The 16,355-nt window shown below is 41.3% G+C and overlaps 3 protein-coding genes across 28 annotated transcripts in view; 2 read left to right on the top strand and 1 right to left on the bottom strand.

The window, feature by feature from the left end:
• The window catches only part of LOC135348976 (uncharacterized), a 64,244-nt gene that overhangs the window by 31,578 nt on the left and 16,311 nt on the right, over positions 1 to 16,355 (bottom strand). Inside the window, exons 1-5 of one of the 5 annotated variants that reach the window (XM_064547437.1) lie at positions 2,896 to 4,202; positions 2,547 to 2,846; positions 2,181 to 2,456; positions 1,915 to 2,124; positions 1,653 to 1,847 (exon numbers count right to left, since the gene is read on the bottom strand). The exons of 2 other annotated variants lie outside the window; for them this stretch is intronic. In XM_064547437.1, the coding sequence (XP_064403507.1) occupies positions 1,653 to 1,847; positions 1,915 to 2,124; positions 2,181 to 2,456; positions 2,547 to 2,846; positions 2,896 to 2,950 (1,036 nt within the window). In that variant the 5' untranslated portion in view covers positions 2,951 to 4,202. Of the gene's footprint in view, positions 1 to 1,652; positions 1,848 to 1,914; positions 2,125 to 2,180; positions 2,457 to 2,546; positions 2,847 to 2,895; positions 6,347 to 16,355 lie in introns of those variants that run through there. 2 more of the 5 variants (XM_064547427.1, XM_064547420.1) reach the window with 2 other exon arrangements.
• LOC135348079 (ankyrin repeat domain-containing protein 36A-like) lies at positions 9,528 to 13,719 on the top strand. 22 transcript variants are annotated; one of them, XM_064546291.1, is made up of 20 exons: positions 9,537 to 9,966; positions 10,029 to 10,594; positions 10,647 to 10,736; positions 10,807 to 10,875; positions 10,947 to 10,982; positions 11,042 to 11,131; positions 11,215 to 11,283; positions 11,365 to 11,400; positions 11,451 to 11,546; positions 11,617 to 11,685; positions 11,749 to 11,793; positions 11,860 to 11,955; positions 12,048 to 12,116; positions 12,198 to 12,233; positions 12,286 to 12,387; positions 12,471 to 12,539; positions 12,596 to 12,640; positions 12,710 to 12,742; positions 13,393 to 13,487; positions 13,580 to 13,719. In XM_064546291.1, the coding sequence occupies exons 1-19, from the start codon at positions 9,878 to 9,880 to the stop codon at positions 13,422 to 13,424; spliced, it is 1,737 nt and encodes a 578-aa protein (XP_064402361.1). In that variant the 5' UTR covers positions 9,537 to 9,877; the 3' UTR covers positions 13,425 to 13,487; positions 13,580 to 13,719. The 22 variants fall into 22 exon arrangements, with proteins under 22 accessions (XP_064402400.1, XP_064402466.1, XP_064402394.1 ...); XM_064546252.1 differs by having other exon boundaries at positions 9,535 to 9,966; positions 12,471 to 12,640; positions 12,710 to 12,787; XM_064546276.1 differs by having other exon boundaries at positions 9,536 to 9,966; positions 12,471 to 12,640.
• Positions 13,791 to 15,262, top strand: LOC135349565 (beta-2-glycoprotein 1-like). Its single transcript, XM_064548102.1, has 5 exons — positions 13,791 to 13,921; positions 14,034 to 14,260; positions 14,310 to 14,486; positions 14,625 to 14,828; positions 14,881 to 15,262. The coding sequence occupies exons 2-5, from the start codon at positions 14,239 to 14,241 to the stop codon at positions 15,138 to 15,140; spliced, it is 663 nt and encodes a 220-aa protein (XP_064404172.1). The 5' UTR covers positions 13,791 to 13,921; positions 14,034 to 14,238; the 3' UTR covers positions 15,141 to 15,262.

Consider the following 16,355-nt stretch of genomic DNA (forward strand, 5'->3'; position numbering starts at 1 on the left):
AGCTACTGCCTTAATTGTTAGATTCCAATTAACTTTGGGCCCGCAGTACTGAGTCATGGTCTCGGACAGGTGATCTATACTTTAAGTATAATTATATACCATCGAGTTTGGAAGATGGTCAGAGAAATTCAGTTCATGATAGTCGTGGACTGTTTGATTTATTTGAAGCGATTTCTTCCAGATCACATGCATGCACTAACACCACCACAACTTGTGACCACGGGTTTGATTCCTCAATTTATTCTGTTATCAGAAACACCGTACGCCTGATAGTTTAATAATGTTTGTAGAAAGGCCAGAGCCAGTGCTTATATTGATGTTTCTCAGCATTAGGAGAAAAGTGCACGGGCGGTGTATTTCGTATCGAGGCGATGTTTGCTTTTGGGTACGTACTTTCTCTTTTAGAGATGTTGAGATGAGAGCTGGAAAAGTCTGAACTCAAGGTAGCTGACTAAGCTGAGTTTATAGTTAATTAGTTCCAATTATTGACAAATTTATTCTCTTCGTAATTTTTTCAACATTCAGTTCTCTTTATTACTTCCAATACAGAGGCGCGATTCCGCTGCATAGTATCAGGAGTACATAAAGGGAAGGAGCACTACGGTAGTTGTGAAATATGTGAATATCATTACCATGCAGCACTTGTAAGAGAAATGTTGCTGTGTTGTGGTTTTGTCAGCTTGTACTATATACACTGCTTAGACAACAGCTATGAGTAACTGTATATAGGGAGTTAGATGCTCCTTCCCTTTATGTGCTCCTGATAGTATATATACTCTTTTTGTGTGCAAGTTATATGTATAGTTTCTGGCCCTGTCCGTTTTGCTAGCCGTTGCGTGCTAAATCGTTTGAAAATCCATGTTGCTTGAAATTCCATAAGAACATTATCACAAGTTTGAAATGCCATACTCTGGGGAAAATCATCACAAAAAATACATGTGAATGATTTGTAAGCCCAAGTTTTTGTTTCAGCATTTTTGGTGTTTCCCCCAATTCTACCAATTTCTCACATTGCAAATACCTTGTGGCCTGATTACTACACCATACACTTTTCCTATCTGCTATGCAATTAGACCATGGTTCAATTAGTTTTAGTTCATGGCTTCCAATTATTTAATAATATCAAGAGTTCACTACAACTCTTGATAATATCTATAGATATACCACAAAACACGTGCTGGTTTTTCTAATGACCAGAGTTTCCAATGCTGCATGCATGTTCTATTGCTTGTAATAATTATTATTCTCAAAATAACTGCAGCGAATAGCAATTAATGCACAGTTATAGCTACCTTAAGTCACATGATCAAACTGACTGTTCACAGTCCCACTGGTCCATATGCTTGATTAGAGTTCAGTTTAATCTCCTCTTTGGGTAACACCTCCTCATAAATAGGACCAGCTGGTACAGTGGGTCCAACGTTAGTTTGCTTCTTAGCTAGGAGATACACAATTTTCTTCCGCATGAACAAATACATTATCAGGAGTCCAAGACCAAATCCAATGATCGTGAACAGAGCTGTCGTGACAACCACACTAACGGAAACAGCAGTACCAAGGTCAGTACGAGTGAATAAGGTGAGAGGTTGAGCTGTGTAAGTGGATCCAGATCAATGTAGATACATGAATACAAGTGATGAATATAAACTTGCCTCTGCAGATAATCTCCCCCGGATTCTTGTCCCATTCTCCTGTAGCTAGACAGGTGGCAGTCAGTATCCCTTCAGGGAACAGTCCATTGTCACACTGGAATGTAACTTGTGTAGCGGGAACAGCTGGTACAGAATGATCACTAATGGTACCGTTCTGTGGTGGGCCTAGTTGAACAGTGCACCTCATTGGAGGACCTGCATGAAATTATAAGCGAAGAGAGAGCTAGCTAGATTAGCTTCTTAGAAGATTCTTATAACTCACGAGTTGAAGGAGGAGGCTGGATTATTGGTGAACACACAATAGCTTCAGGGTCAGGACTCCACATCAGTGTTTGACCATTACATGTCACCATAGTATTAGGAGACCCAAACCCAGCATCACATTGGACAATTACTTCAGATCCTGGCAATCTGCTAGTGACTGTTTCAAAGGCTCCGTTCATGGGGTCAGTAGTTAACACAGGACAGATTTCTGAGAGGAAAATGGTGCGTACTAATTGATAGGGAAAAGATTACATTATATAGTACCAATCCTGAAGTTGTACTCAACAGTTGTACTGTTCCCAGCACAATTGATAGCCATTAAACTGACAGTGTAGTCCACATTGTATTGAGCAGTCACAGTAACAGAGGTGGATGTGAGGACAGTAGCAGAGAGTTGGGCCGGAGGTGAGACGGTCACTGTGTAGGTGAGGTCATCTCTATCACCAGTATCAGTAGGGTCCCACTGTACAGGAACACTAACTTCATTGGCTGAGCTGCTCAGAGTGGAGTGTCTTATGGTGGAAGGTGGTACTGGAAAATCTATAAGGGGGATGACCCATTGCGCAAAGACCTCCGGGCTAAAGTGCGGCCAATTCATTATTTATAACTACATGTATGCATGCAACTCACCAACCAAATTAATTGTTGAAGATCCTATGGTAGTTAGAGTAGGCACAAACCCCACACAGGACACAGTGATCCCATTCTTTGCTGTTCTTGACAGATTAGATGTTAATATAGTGTCATCAGCTGCAATCAGTGTCACAGTGTAACCTGATACACCGATGGGTACATTGAGATCAGAGGTGGAGAGGATAGTGATGCTAGTCACATCTGACGGCTCCCATCTCAAGGCATCTCCAGCAGCAGTGCAGGTGAAAGTGACTGTATCCATTGGACATGGTCTCTCCACACTCACTGAATATTGGGCTTTACAAAGCATTCAATGCGGACATTCTAATGATGGAGTCGTTCTTACCAGTGGCACTGGCAGTGCTAAAGCCAGCCAGGAGGAGAACTCTAACCAAGTTCATCTGGGACTAGATATTCTATGATAGTTATTAATGCACCTTTGCAAGTTAGCTATTAACTCTCATGCACTGTCAACATCCTGTGAAATTGAGTGGGCTATAGTGATGTCTTGCCTCGATTCCAGGCTGCCCTCGAAAATATAAATCCTGCCAAATATCAGATTTGGAGCTGATTGCATGCCAATGCATGGGAAGGAGTATACGGGAAAAATAATCGCAATTTCCACTTAATTGTCACTTGCTGTTATGGTGGATCAGTATGCTTCTTTTCCTTCATTCCTTAGTGGGATGCGTGAGACAAGAAACCCAATACACCCCCTATAGATTCTTATCAAGGCAGAGTTCATAAAGAGGAGTACACCAACTCCCACGCACATTCCATTCTACTAAAAACGTCACTAGCACTAGTTGTGCACTGTTATAGGTATCAGTACAAACCACAACACATGCTGTGTCAGTGTGTGCTAATAGCATAATTGACCACTACACCTATGCACCCACTTAAAATGTGATGTAGTATGACATAATTATACTTGTATCAAAACATGGTTTATACTACAACTATATACGGTTATTATAGTCATTCAAATAACCAGTATGTTACATTTACTCCACTTCAGGGTACTATTATATTAATGCAGCTACTATAAATTATAGACACAACCTCCGGACACAGAAATTCTTTCTCGGAAATTATTATCTCAGATCATTGTGATCCATCCTCTGGTTCTAGTTGTTCGCCTAACCGTTATAAAAGCGAAAACTCGGCCTGGGATCGAGGCTATGCATGGATATGCTACTAGACCTAAACATCAGTAGCTTGTAGGTGTCTTTCTGCGGACTGGAAAAAAATGGGCTCATGGAGTGCTCCGTGTTTAATGGACCTGGCCCACCTGATCGCCAAGATGGTGGATCTTAACAGAGAGAACTTAGCTTACATCTTAATAACGCTTTGCATGTAGGGGGTGTCCTGCTAATCACTTGTAGAAGGTATAGTAGCCGATCTTCCCTTTCCTCCCGAGACTGATAATACCAGGGGACCGCCGGAGTGAATGTTGAGTGTTCAATTTCTTTCATTCTCTGGTCGTATTATTCCCGTTCTTTTGTTTGTGGCGCCTGTATAGGTTGCTTGCAGAGTGGCCTGTATTTGATCGAGCGCATGGGTTGAAAACCCTTACATTAAAAAATGCTCTTTCAAATCGACCACCCCAAAAAACATTGGCCGCAACATCAAATCTTGAGTTGCATTCAGTGCATGCAGGCGAAGTCATTACCTCCCTAGAAAGGGGCTAATGAATCAGCAGTTATAGTATGTTAGTAAATTGTCTATCTACCTAAACTGAAGCGAACATTGGCTGAAAAAACTTATTGAAGAAGTCGACGGCACTGACGAAATCGATAGAGCTGACAAAATAATTGTGCTGCAGAAGGCCCCCCAATATTCCCTGTATTCTCCGCCAGTGAAAGACTTGCATTTGAGACAGACTCTGAAGTCAATATGTTCCTTCACCACGCATCACCTAATCCAATGCCGGAGCAAGCCGCAGGTGAGCCATTATACCGTCTAATGCTTTGTCTTATCATCCGGATCATAACCAAAGCAGCCTTCCACAATTCAAAAGGATTCTGAATTTGGAGAGGAATTTTTAAAGTCGGCTGATTCAGGTTGCGTTCTAAGTAACGATAACAAAACAGGGTTTGGAATGGAAGCCATGTAAGTTATGCCGGAATTTTTTTGTGATATTAGATCCTCATCAGGCTTCACATCTTGGGGGATGACGTTTTTGTTTGACAATATCAAAAGGGAGTGTGCCCAATTGCAATTAAGCCCTGGCAATATGAAGGTTATTACTTGTGAGTCAGCAACTTTAACATTATAATTATACAGTTCAACGTGAAAAAATTAACTTGATTGGATAAAATCAAAGTCCTATATAGCTACTCAATGCTTGCTGACGATTCACTTGTCGGCAGTTTGTCGGTAGGAGATCTACCAAGCATTTTTTTTAAGTGCCCTCAGCTATACCATTTACATGGCACAGCCATACGTATACGTACCAAACGAATCGTTCAGTTTGATCATAATATCTGCTCTCCTGGTCATCTCAGATCAGCTTCTAATAGGCTCTTTTCGACGAAAACATCTCCATTTTCTGTTCTTAGGGTCTGCACTCTCTTAGACAAAGCCCTGGGTGGGTACCATGGACAGCATACAGGATAGAACGGTTCAGAATAGGTCTTCTTTATCTATATTTTATCTGTCATCTCCATTTCAAGCTGCAGTGGCTGACACCAGTAATGGTACTCGTATATATACCTCCACCTTCACCACCATCACTGAGGTGCCCTTTCTGAATGGCAGTGTTGTCACCTTTTCTAGCAGAGGAACATTAGCAGCCTGAGTCACAATCAATCACAGTTGCTGGTGAGTGAGCCAAAACAAAATTAATAATGCTGTATAATAGAGTCTCCAACTTCTCCATCAACTCCGATAGTGGCTTCACAAGACTAAGTTTATAGTATAGTGTTTCTATCAGCTATAGCTATGTCATTATTTACCATCTATATATATCTCCAAGTTATTGTCCCTGTGGAACCTGATTACCTTGGCAGAGATAATTATCTCCTATATATACAACACTCTCTGCAATGAATGTGACTATCAGAGCTGACATCCGTGCTAATTGAAAGATGATGCAAATTTTGTATCGGGTAAGACAACATAATTATAAATGTATTCCTCCTCCTAATGCTGTTGTGTGCATGCCCCACACAATCGATCTATAATATACTGCTGCCGGTGTTACCATCACTATGCAATTATACATCTCCTGTATCGGACCCAAGCTCAGTCCCCTGACCCTAGCTGGGACCTTTGATTCACTACTACATCTACAGACTACTGTATAGGTAGCAGGTACTGCTGGTTTTGGACCTATATACCGTATAGCGAGAAATTTTCGCGGGTGCAAATTTTCGTTATTTGGCTCCAGAGCCCTCAGCAGAAATGTGTGTGGGTTCTAATATTCGCGTTTCAATGCCAGGAAACCACACCCACCAATAGCTTTGCATGTGAAATACCGGTGCGTGGGAGTTTATCCTAGTTTTAATTTTCGCATTAACTACTCTGCCCTCGAAAAACGCAAAATTTTGCACCCCACAAAAATTTTCCGCTATATACGGTATATAGCTGAAACTTTTGTTGGCAGTCTGTTTATGGTGACACTGATTTGTCGTATAGAGTCATAGTTTATAGTGTTATAATATATCACCAAAAAGAAAAAGTGCATGAACAACTTAAATAATTCCTTGAATTTTGTCACATTAATTAATTTTGGCTTATGGACACAACTGAGAAAATCAAGGTGATTAAATGACTATCATAATTATCTTAGAGGCCAAAACATGAGTAGCTATATTGAATTGATTGCACTGAATTAAGTGTTTGTTTGTTTATCAAAATGGTTACGATTGTATTAATTGCTTTCAATTCCTTTATGCATGATCACAGCAGCTGGCTAAACAAACACCCACACTCATTAAAAGACAAGACAGTGTGTTTCCAAGCACATTTCATTTCCAGACATGCTTCTACTCCATTTGCATTCTCTTTACTACATGCATAATTATGCTAGGAGAGGTACATAAAAGTATAATGTACAATTATAACATTATGTACTCAACATATAGCAATTTAGCAACTGTTTCATTAATGATCTTTACATACACTAGCTTCCTACCACACTAATGAGAACTGGCTGGTGGTATCACGAGACTAGAAGGCGATTGCTTGCGAGTCCATATTAGCTCATGATTAGCTCTATCTGAAACTAGATATCTAGATCTATACACAAGACAATACATTTTGCTTTTGGGCTTTATAAAAAAAAGTGGTGAACTTTATGGTGGTAACAAAGGATTTATAGAGAAAGTGATGCTGAGAGACACACTGATGTCAATTTTCTTCATACACAATTCAATTCAGATCAAGTATCTTCTGTTAATAGCATTTATGATTAACTCTCAGACAGGAGGTATAAAATGAGAGTAAGGATTGTGCTACATGTGTGATTGAACCTGTACCATTTAAACAGAGGCTCTTTAGTGTCCAACACGAGTGTGGCGTGTCCTGGAGAGGCAGTTCTGTTCACATGCTCTGTGTCTGGTACTATAGTGAGATGGCAAGTGGATCATCCAGCAGAGTCTGGGTTGATGTCAGTACAAAGTACAATCTTCCTTGGTTTTCAAGTTGGTCGAAGGGACACATTTGGATCAGGAGTGATCATGTTTGAGGCTGTTTCTAAAAGTAGCCATGCACAGCTAGCTATATCATAGCATGTACATAAAATAAAAAAATAGCAAAAAAAATGGCTACTGTATATCATGCATGGGACACTCTTTTGGTAATTTTCGTTGTTCTAATACAGCGGACACTCCAGTGCTCTAAATATCCGGACAATACCTTGAAAAGTTGAGTTACATTCATAGACGGCAAGCAAAACTTTGAGTGCTGTAGCTTTGAGTAGCTAGTTTTAAATAGCTATAGTGTTGCATGTAGCTGCTTGCTTGTTCTAATGATTCCGGACACTACGGCATGCATGCTCTGTTCTAGACAATTTCCAAAATAAGTATTTTTTTGCTGTCCGATAAATAGAACATAATTACCGTATATCTTCTAATTTATCGGACACTTCTAATTACCCCGAACACTCTTTTGGGAAATTTTCGTTGTTCTAATACAACGGACACTCCACTACTTTAATATTACATTTGTTCTAAATATCCGGACATCTACCTTGAAAAGTTGAGTTACCATTCATAGACGGCAAGTAAGACTTAGAGTGCTGCAGTTAGATAGCTTTGAGTAGCTAGTTTTAGATAGCTAGTGCAACTATTCAGTCCTATATATACCCTGTTCTATTAAACTTAGCTAGCTCGCATGCAGCTGCTTGCTTGTTCTAATTATTCCGGACACTTCGCATGCATGCTCTATAAAAATCTGTTCCAATTATACCCGGACGATATTTCCAAAATGATTATTTTTTGCTATCCGATAAATTAATACAGTATACGGTATTTCAATCAATCACGTGATATTTTCCATTTTTATCTTATTGAACATGACATTTTCCGTTTTTTTCTTATTGAACATAAGCCACGTGATAATTCTGCCTGGTCAATTTGTGACCGAACATTGGAGTCTCTGGTCTGTCATCTAGCTATATACTGATCAGTTTTGACCGATGTCCGACCGTTATAATCCTCACTGAAGTAGCACGTGGACCCAGTTGCAAGCATGGCAGCACCTGATAATAGTTAAGAGAGAGATACCAACACAGAGGGAAAACACTCCTACGACTTAAGATTTAAGCTGAGAGCTGTGGCAGCAGCCAAGAATAGCATAATAATTGCTTGAAGTTTGAAGTAGACATAACAATAAATGCCCGTTTCGAATAAACGCCCATCTCGTTTAAACGAGATGGGATGTTGATACAGATGTTGCTAGGAAATAAACGCCCGGGCGTTTAATCAAGTAAATACAGTACTTATACATGTGGTATACAACTTACCAGAACGGATCAATGTTTCTTCATTAAGAGAGCCAGGGACATCAGTTTGGCACGTCACATTCACCTCAGAGATATCAATTTCTAAGTAAGAAGGGGAGGAGTACCTGATCACAATAGAATGATCCAGGAGGTGGCGTTAGTGTGACTAACTGACCTGCAGTTGAACCAGAAGTGTTGCTTGAATAATAATGTATACTGTATGCACTCTTACCATCACTGTTTGTTACCAAGTTAGCGATTGCAGAAATCTGTAGAAACTCATAAAGACTATAGGCACATACCGTAATTGGTGTAATTACAGCGCAAGAAAAAATTATTATAATTGCGAAACATGATTATAAATTTAAATGGTGCTATGATTATGGCCGAATTTTGAGTGGCGCTGTAATTGCAGTATAAACACATTTACTGTCATGCCATGTATATAATGTGTAATTAATTTCAATTTCACCATTCATCTCATAAAGAGCAGTGGTCATTAGATATATTGACTTACACAAAAGATGAAGAACACAGCCATGCTAAACGTAACAGACCACGCAGCAGATAATTATTTAATCCAGGAATCCAGTATCCAGTCAGTGGCGGATCAAGGAAAAATGAAAGGGGGGGTTCCAAACTAACTAGCTCGCAGCGCGAGTAGTGAAAGTCGCGCGCAGCACGAATTTGTTAGGGTTACGCCCACTTCCGGTCACACGTGACTAGGGAAATCCCATACTCAGCCAGGGGAAGTCCCATAATAGACTTGCATAGAGCTAGCTAGCTAGCTAGCTGCCACAAACAGTCAACTAGCTAGCCTAGGCTAACCTGAACACTCATTTGGAAGTTGATACATCAAAACAACAGGTACAATCATTGAATCAAATTACAATAGCTACAAAAAACTGATAAATAGCTAGCTGGTGTCATTAAGCCTTCTAAAGTTAACTTCAAAAGGGGGGGTCAAGGGACCCCATGGACCCTCCTCTGGATCCGCCACTGCCAGTATACGTACGTACGGCGTACGGAATGGATCCACGGAGTAGAGTAAGCAACCAATTTCCGAACGACACCAGTTTTCGTGTGCCCGTTTGAAGAGACAGTAAGAGCTATCTTCTAGTTTTTTGCATGCACTAATAGACAATGATCAGATCTCGTGCCTACCACAATTAGAAGTAATCCGGTTACTTTACTCTTGCACAGCAGCAGCTCAAAGTCGGTGGTTCGAACATTCAATAAGCGACGTTTGCAACCTATTGGCGACTATAGACTCTTGCGATAGTTTCAAAGCTATGCTACGACTTCTAGAACGACAGAGAGACTTCTGGTACCTGCCAGGCCTCGTAAGGACTAGTATAGTGCTGAGTCAGCATGCCTGCACATGAGATCCAGCCACGTGCTCACAGGAAGAAGAAGCTCACCTTCACTGCACTTGAGATGCTTGAGAATGGAAACTAATAGCCTAAATAGGTCAGTGACTGTGAGATATCAAGATCTGCAAGGGTGCATACATTTTTCCTTTATATATCTAGGTTCTGTTTACCTGGCCTCGGAAAGAGATGTTCCCCTCTCCGCGATAGAGTGTTTTCGTTTGATTCTGATCCCATGCGTACGCCTCAGTATAAGAAAGTACGAGCATGCAGGCCGGAAAAATATCGCCCCTGGAGCAAGCGAAGCATGGAACGAGCTCTCGATGCGGTTATTCACAAAGGGGTTGCTGTCTCCAGAGCTGCCGCTGACTATGGTATACCAAAGACAACTCTATATGACAATGCCACAGGAAGAGTTTTGCCAGGGAGCAGGAGTGGACCAAAGACATATTTCACGGTCGAAGAAGAGGCTCTGTTAGTGTGTTTCCTCATCAAGTCAGCCGAAATTGGGTATCCTTTCACCAGATTACAGGTTTTGTCTCTAGTTGAAACAATGTTGATCCGAAAAAACAAAGAAAAGACTGGTGCCTCTTCTGTTACGCATGGTTGGTGGGCTAGATTTTGTAAGCGACATCCTGAAGTCTCTTTAAAGACATCCTCTTGTCTGTCAGTGGCTAGAGTCAAGGCATCTTCCGCTGAGACACTCTCCGAATATTTTTGTACTTTTGGTAACGTCACACACTATGCAAAAAACGTACTACATGTCACAATATTGTATAGGTGGTGCTACAAACAAGGCCCTCAGAAATAAGACAGGTTCTTCCCGCGGCAGAGTGAAACGTGGTGGTGGTAGTGGTGTGAACACAAGAGGTACACATTTTGAGCGCTATAATTTTTATTTGCATGGATCTGTTAATCGTTGTGGTGTTTCCTTATTTAGCTCGTGTGACAAACCCACCGGACCTAAACACTAGGGATGGTCATGAGGCCTACACAGTTTCCTCCCCAGGTCAGTTGAAATGTATGTATGTGTGGTTGTGTGCTTGTGTGCTTACTACATGTATTATCTTTACACCACAGCTGATTCAGCAAGCACGGATGTTGAAGGGGATAAGGGTAATGTCACACAGTATGCCCCAAAAAATAATTTACCTGTAAACAACGATATTGTACAGGTGGTGCTACAAACAAGGCCCTCAGGAATAAGGCAGGTTCTTTCTGCGGCAGAGCGAAACGTGGACGTGGTAGTGGTGCGACCACAAGAGGTATATATTTTGAGTGCTATTTGCATGGATCTGTTAATTATGGTAATGAATGTAATTATGTGAGTGGATATTTCCTTATTTAGCTCGTGTGACAAACCCATCGGACCTAAACACTAGGGATGGTCTTGAGGCCTACACAGTTTCCTTCCCAGGTCAGTTGAAACGTCTGCACATGTACATGTATGTGTGATTGTGTTCCGTATGTGCTCACTAGTATTATCTTTACCCCACAGCTGATTTAGCAAGCATGGATGTTGAACAGAATAAAGGTAACGTCGTACAGTATGCAAAAAACGTACTACATATCACTATTGTACAGGTGGTGCTACAAACAAGGCCCTCAGGAATAAGACAGGTTCTTCCCGCGGCAAAGCGAAACGTGGACGTGGACGTAGTAGTGGTGTAAACACAAGAGGTACACATTTTGAGCGCTATAATTTTTATTTGCATGGATCTGTTAATCGTTGTGGTGTTTCCTTATTTAGCTCGTGTGACAAACCCACCCGACCTAAACACTAGGGATGGTCTTGAGGCCTACACAGTTTCCTCCCCAGGTCAGTTGAAATGTATGTATGTGTGGTTGTGTGCTCACTACATGTATTATCTTTACACCACAGCTGATTCAGCAAGTTCAGCAAGCACGGATGTTGAAGACGATAAGGGTAATGTCGCACAGTATGCCCCAAAAAATAATACTAAATTTATCCGTAAACAACGATATTGTACAGGTGGTGCTACAAACAAGGCCCTCAGGAATAAGACAGGTTCTTCCCGCGGCAGAGCAAAACGTAGACGTGGACGTAGTAGTGGTGCGACCACAAGAGGTACACATTTTGAGCGCTATTTGCATGGATCTGTTAATTATGATAATGAATATTTGTGTTGTAATTATGTGAGTGGATATTTCCTTATTTAGCTCGTGTGACAAACCCACCGGACCTAAACACTAGGGATGGTCTTGAGGCCTACACAGTTTCCTCCCCAGGTCAGTTGAAACGTCTGCACATGTACATGTATGTGTGATTGTGTTCCGTATGTGCTCACCAGTATTATCTTTACCCCACAGCTGATTCAGCAAGCATGGATGTTGAACAGAATAAAGGTAACGTCGCACAGTATGCAAAAAACGTACTGCATGTCATAATATTGTACAGGTGGTGTTACAAACAAGGCCCTCAGGAATAAGACAGGTTCTTCCCGCGGCAGAGCGAAGCGTGGACGTGGACGTGGTGGTAGTAGTGGTGCGACCACAAGAGGTATATATTTTGAGCGCGATTTGCATGGATCTGTTAATTATGGTAATGAATGTAATTATGTGAGTGGATATTTCCTTATTTAGCTCGTGTGACAAACCCACCGGACCTAAACACTAGGGATGGTCATGAGGCCTACACAGTTTCCTCCCCAGGTCAGTTGAAATGTATGTATGTGTGGTTGTGTGCTTGTGTGCTTACTACACCACAGCTGATTCAGCAAGTTCAGCAAGCACGGATGTTGAAGAGGATAAAGGTAATGTCGCACAGTATGCCAAAAAAGAACAGACATACATATTATACTAAATTTATTCACGATGTACAGGTGTTACAAACAAGGTCTTCAGGAATAAGACAGGTTCTTCCCGCGGCAGAACAAAACGTGGATGTGGAAAATTATAAAGTGTTGATGATTATTTTTATGTGTTGATTATTATTTTGGCTGTAATATTACCCTATCACGCGCATGCGCAAGTAAACTATAATTATGCTGACTCAGCCTTAAAAGGGTTTTTTTGCCCTTGCCATGCACGGTTTTATCAGTTCTGATCGAGTTTTGATCGTTTGTATGAGGCCTGGCAGGTACCAGAAGTCTCTGTCGTTCTTGAAGTCGTAGCATAGCTTTGAAACTATCGCAAGAGTCTATAGTCGCCAATAGGTTGCAAACGTCGCTTATTGAATGTTCGAACCACCGACTTTGAGCTGCTGCTGTGCAAGAGTAAAGTAACCGGATTACTTCTAATTGTGGTAGGCACGAGATCTGATCATTGTCTATTAGTGCATGCAAAAAACTAGAAGATAGCTCTTACTGTCTCTTCAAACGGGCACACGAAAACTGGTGTCGTTCGGAAATTGGTTGCTTACTCTACCACCCACCATAGGCGTGGTATTTTCGAGGCACTAAATCTACCACTTTATAGCAACAGTAGTCGAGTCGTCAGTTCCACTATAATACATCCTATGTAAAAGGCATTACTGAATGACTATGGTATTCACTCCACCATATAGGCGATAGGCCATGTCGTCTAGTCTATGGATGAAATTTCCTGCCCAAAGACGTCTCCTGCTTTGTCTCTCCACAATATCAGCTCTAGTTGTTGCAGGTAAAGTTAACGCATCATTTTTATGTGGGGATAGTACTGCTATACATTAGCTATTAAATTTAATTTGCTGTCATTTTCTCTACCAAAAAAAGAGGCGTCTCTAATGTCCAACACGAGTGTAGCGTGTCCTGGTGAGGCTGTTTTGTTCACATGCTCTTCGCCTGGTACATTGATATGGCAAGTGGATCTACGATCACCAGCAGGGACGTCACTGCAAAGTTTCTTCCTTCCCTCACAAGTTGTTGGTGTTCCAAGGACACTTGAATTTGGAGTGATCATGTTTGAGGCTGTTCTTGTAAGCAATGATGGTGGAACTCTGACGTCCACTCTCATCAACCTCAGTGAAGTGTCTGTACTGGATGATAGCAATGTCACCTGTACTATTACTAACAATAGTTCTGCGTCACAGCAACAGCAAACCATCATGGTTGCTGGTGAGTATTTATACTTCATAGCTAAGCCTGTTGATATTTTATATATTGAACTTTCAGTTATCCCAACACGTCCACTCAATCCAAGCATATCCTTCATTCAAAACCAACTCAGCTCCTCCATTATCACTCTGGACTGGGACCCTCCCTCCTCTACTGGTGGTGTGTCTGTCAGCTATGTCCTCATCATCTCCCCAACACCTCTCTCCGGATCACCAGTCACTGTGGAGACCACCTCGGCACAGATAATCATCTCCTATAACACTCCCTACAATGTGACCATCAGAGCTGTCAACTGTGCTGGATCGAGCAGTGATGTCATGCCAATGATTCATGCTATTGGTATATAATTCTTTGTACTAACCTTAACCCTAACTTTTGTCTACTGCAGTTACATGCCCCTCTAACCCACCACCTGCCAACCGAGTGACCATCAATGGTGCTCCTCCACTGCCTGCACTAGTAGGATCAACTCTTAGTTTCACTTGCAATGGACAGACGCTACTAGCAACCTGTGAGAGTGATGGACGATGGTCACATGACCCCACCACATATGACTGTCCCTCAGGTAAGGTGCATGTATATCATGCATGAGACTATAGTCTCCTTCCACGATTCCTATAGTATTCAGTAGCCAATTAGTTGAATGCTCGTGCATGTGCAGCGCTGATTGAGATCGTACTTTTTGGCCTTCCATATTTTATAGTGCACTGCTCTCTTCCTCCTGAGCTGTGCAATGGTGCTATAGTGGACTATGATAGGTTGAACGAGACAGTGGTGGAGGGAACAGTGCTGACTTACCAGTGTGACAATGAATTCTCATTGACTGGACCCAACAACATCAATTGTACTAATGCTGGACTCTGGAGCATTGAGCCTGAGGCAATCAAGTGTGTACTTAGGACTGAAGGTTTAGGAGTTATTTATTCCATAATGAATAATTATGACTATCTGTTTTACAGGTTCTACAGTCGCCATCCTATCTACTGGTGAAGCTATCGCTATAAGTTTTGTCATAACTTTCATTGTGGCTGCAATTCTTGGACTCCTAGTGATGCACTTGTGCTCAGGCTCTTGTAAGAAGGCAGTATACTCTCCAGCAACTAAAGAACAAGCTAATATAGGACCCACTGCACCAGTTGGTCCTGTTTATGAGGAGGTGTCACCCAAAGATGAGATTGAACTGAATACTAACCAGGCGTACGGACCTGTTGCACTATAACTATGTATACGTTCCAGCCAGTATTATATTATCAGTTATAGCTGCATGGAGTACATGCATGTTTTACCTTGTATACCAAACAACAAAGATTATGATGAATGTTCTGGTGAAGTTTTCCATGCATGGAGATATATACCTGTAGTAAAATACGTTAAGTCATTTATATAATGATAATAGTGTGTGTGGGATGATGTTCTAAGTAATATGGAAAGTGACACAAAAATCAGAAACGCCTTGTGTATTCTACGGAAATATGGCCTTTCCACATGCAGGCTTCTCTTAACAAAATTTCACTGATTTGAGAGGAGGTATAATTATATTATAGTTTTATTTGATGTGGTATACATTATTGAAGTAAAAGGACTTAGTGGTCTACTATACTATATAGATCTACGTACACAGGTTAGTTTGTGAGCCTCACCTCTGAGAGGCTGAGCTGCTAGAAACAGTCTCCTTGATCACCACAAAATGCTCTCTCCGAGCTTGATGGGGCACATTGAGATGGGGAGTAGAGTGTATACACAGGTAAAATCTGCTTACTGTTATTGTATGGGTATAGATAAGACAAGGAATGCATGCATAATATTATAGTGCACATCTATATAATTATACAAAAACAAAATCAGTCTGTATATAATTACATTCTCTCACCAGACCTTGATGACGCTAGTGAGAGCAGTAGTTGCCCCTTGTCTAACAGCAGTGAACAGTGGGAACAGTCTATTAGGCCTGTCTTTTTGTTTCTTGGCCTATATAGCCATGCATACTCTGCATAACTTCTACATGTATAATTATTTGACTCCACACTCTATATACTCAGTCTGGTGGTGTGTGTCACCTAGCTATGTCCTTACCATCTGTCCCCAACACCTCTCTCCGGGTCACCAGTCACCGTGGAGACTACCTCGGTACAGATAACCATCTCCTACAACACTCCCTACAACATAATTACTATCGATATCAGAGCTCAATTGTGCTGGAATGATGGAAGCAAATTTTGGATCTGAGTAAGCCATTTTATACAACATAATTATATACAGTATTCTTCCTCTTTAATGCTGTTGTGTGCCTCACACCATCTATACTGATGCCAGTGTTACCATCAACATGCAATATACATCTCCTCTATACATATCTACTAATCGATCCAGGCTCACTGAGCCTGACAGGAAGTATGTAGCAGTAGCAAGTGGTCCCCTGACCCTGGGACCTTGA

This window comes from Halichondria panicea, chromosome 1, assembly GCF_963675165.1.
Source record: "Halichondria panicea chromosome 1, odHalPani1.1, whole genome shotgun sequence".
Lineage (NCBI taxonomy): Eukaryota > Metazoa > Porifera > Demospongiae > Suberitida > Halichondriidae > Halichondria > Halichondria panicea.

Excerpts from the sequence above, each read along its gene's own strand:
- LOC135348079 (XM_064546245.1), top strand. The coding sequence starts at position 9,878 with ATGAGATCCAGCCACGTGCTCACAGGAAGAAGAAGCTCACCTTCACTG. Across the intron at positions 11,284-11,364 it reads CTACACAGTTTCCTTCCCAG|CTGATTTAGCAAGCATGGAT; the intron begins GTCAGTTGAAAC and ends TTTACCCCACAG. Across the intron at positions 11,686-11,748 it reads CTACACAGTTTCCTCCCCAG|CTGATTCAGCAAGTTCAGCA; the intron begins GTCAGTTGAAAT and ends TTTACACCACAG.
- LOC135349565 (XM_064548102.1), top strand. The coding sequence starts at position 14,239 with ATGCCAATGATTCATGCTATTG. Across the intron at positions 14,261-14,309 it reads GCCAATGATTCATGCTATTG|TTACATGCCCCTCTAACCCA; the intron begins GTATATAATTCT and ends TGTCTACTGCAG. Across the intron at positions 14,487-14,624 it reads CACATATGACTGTCCCTCAG|TGCACTGCTCTCTTCCTCCT; the intron begins GTAAGGTGCATG and ends CATATTTTATAG.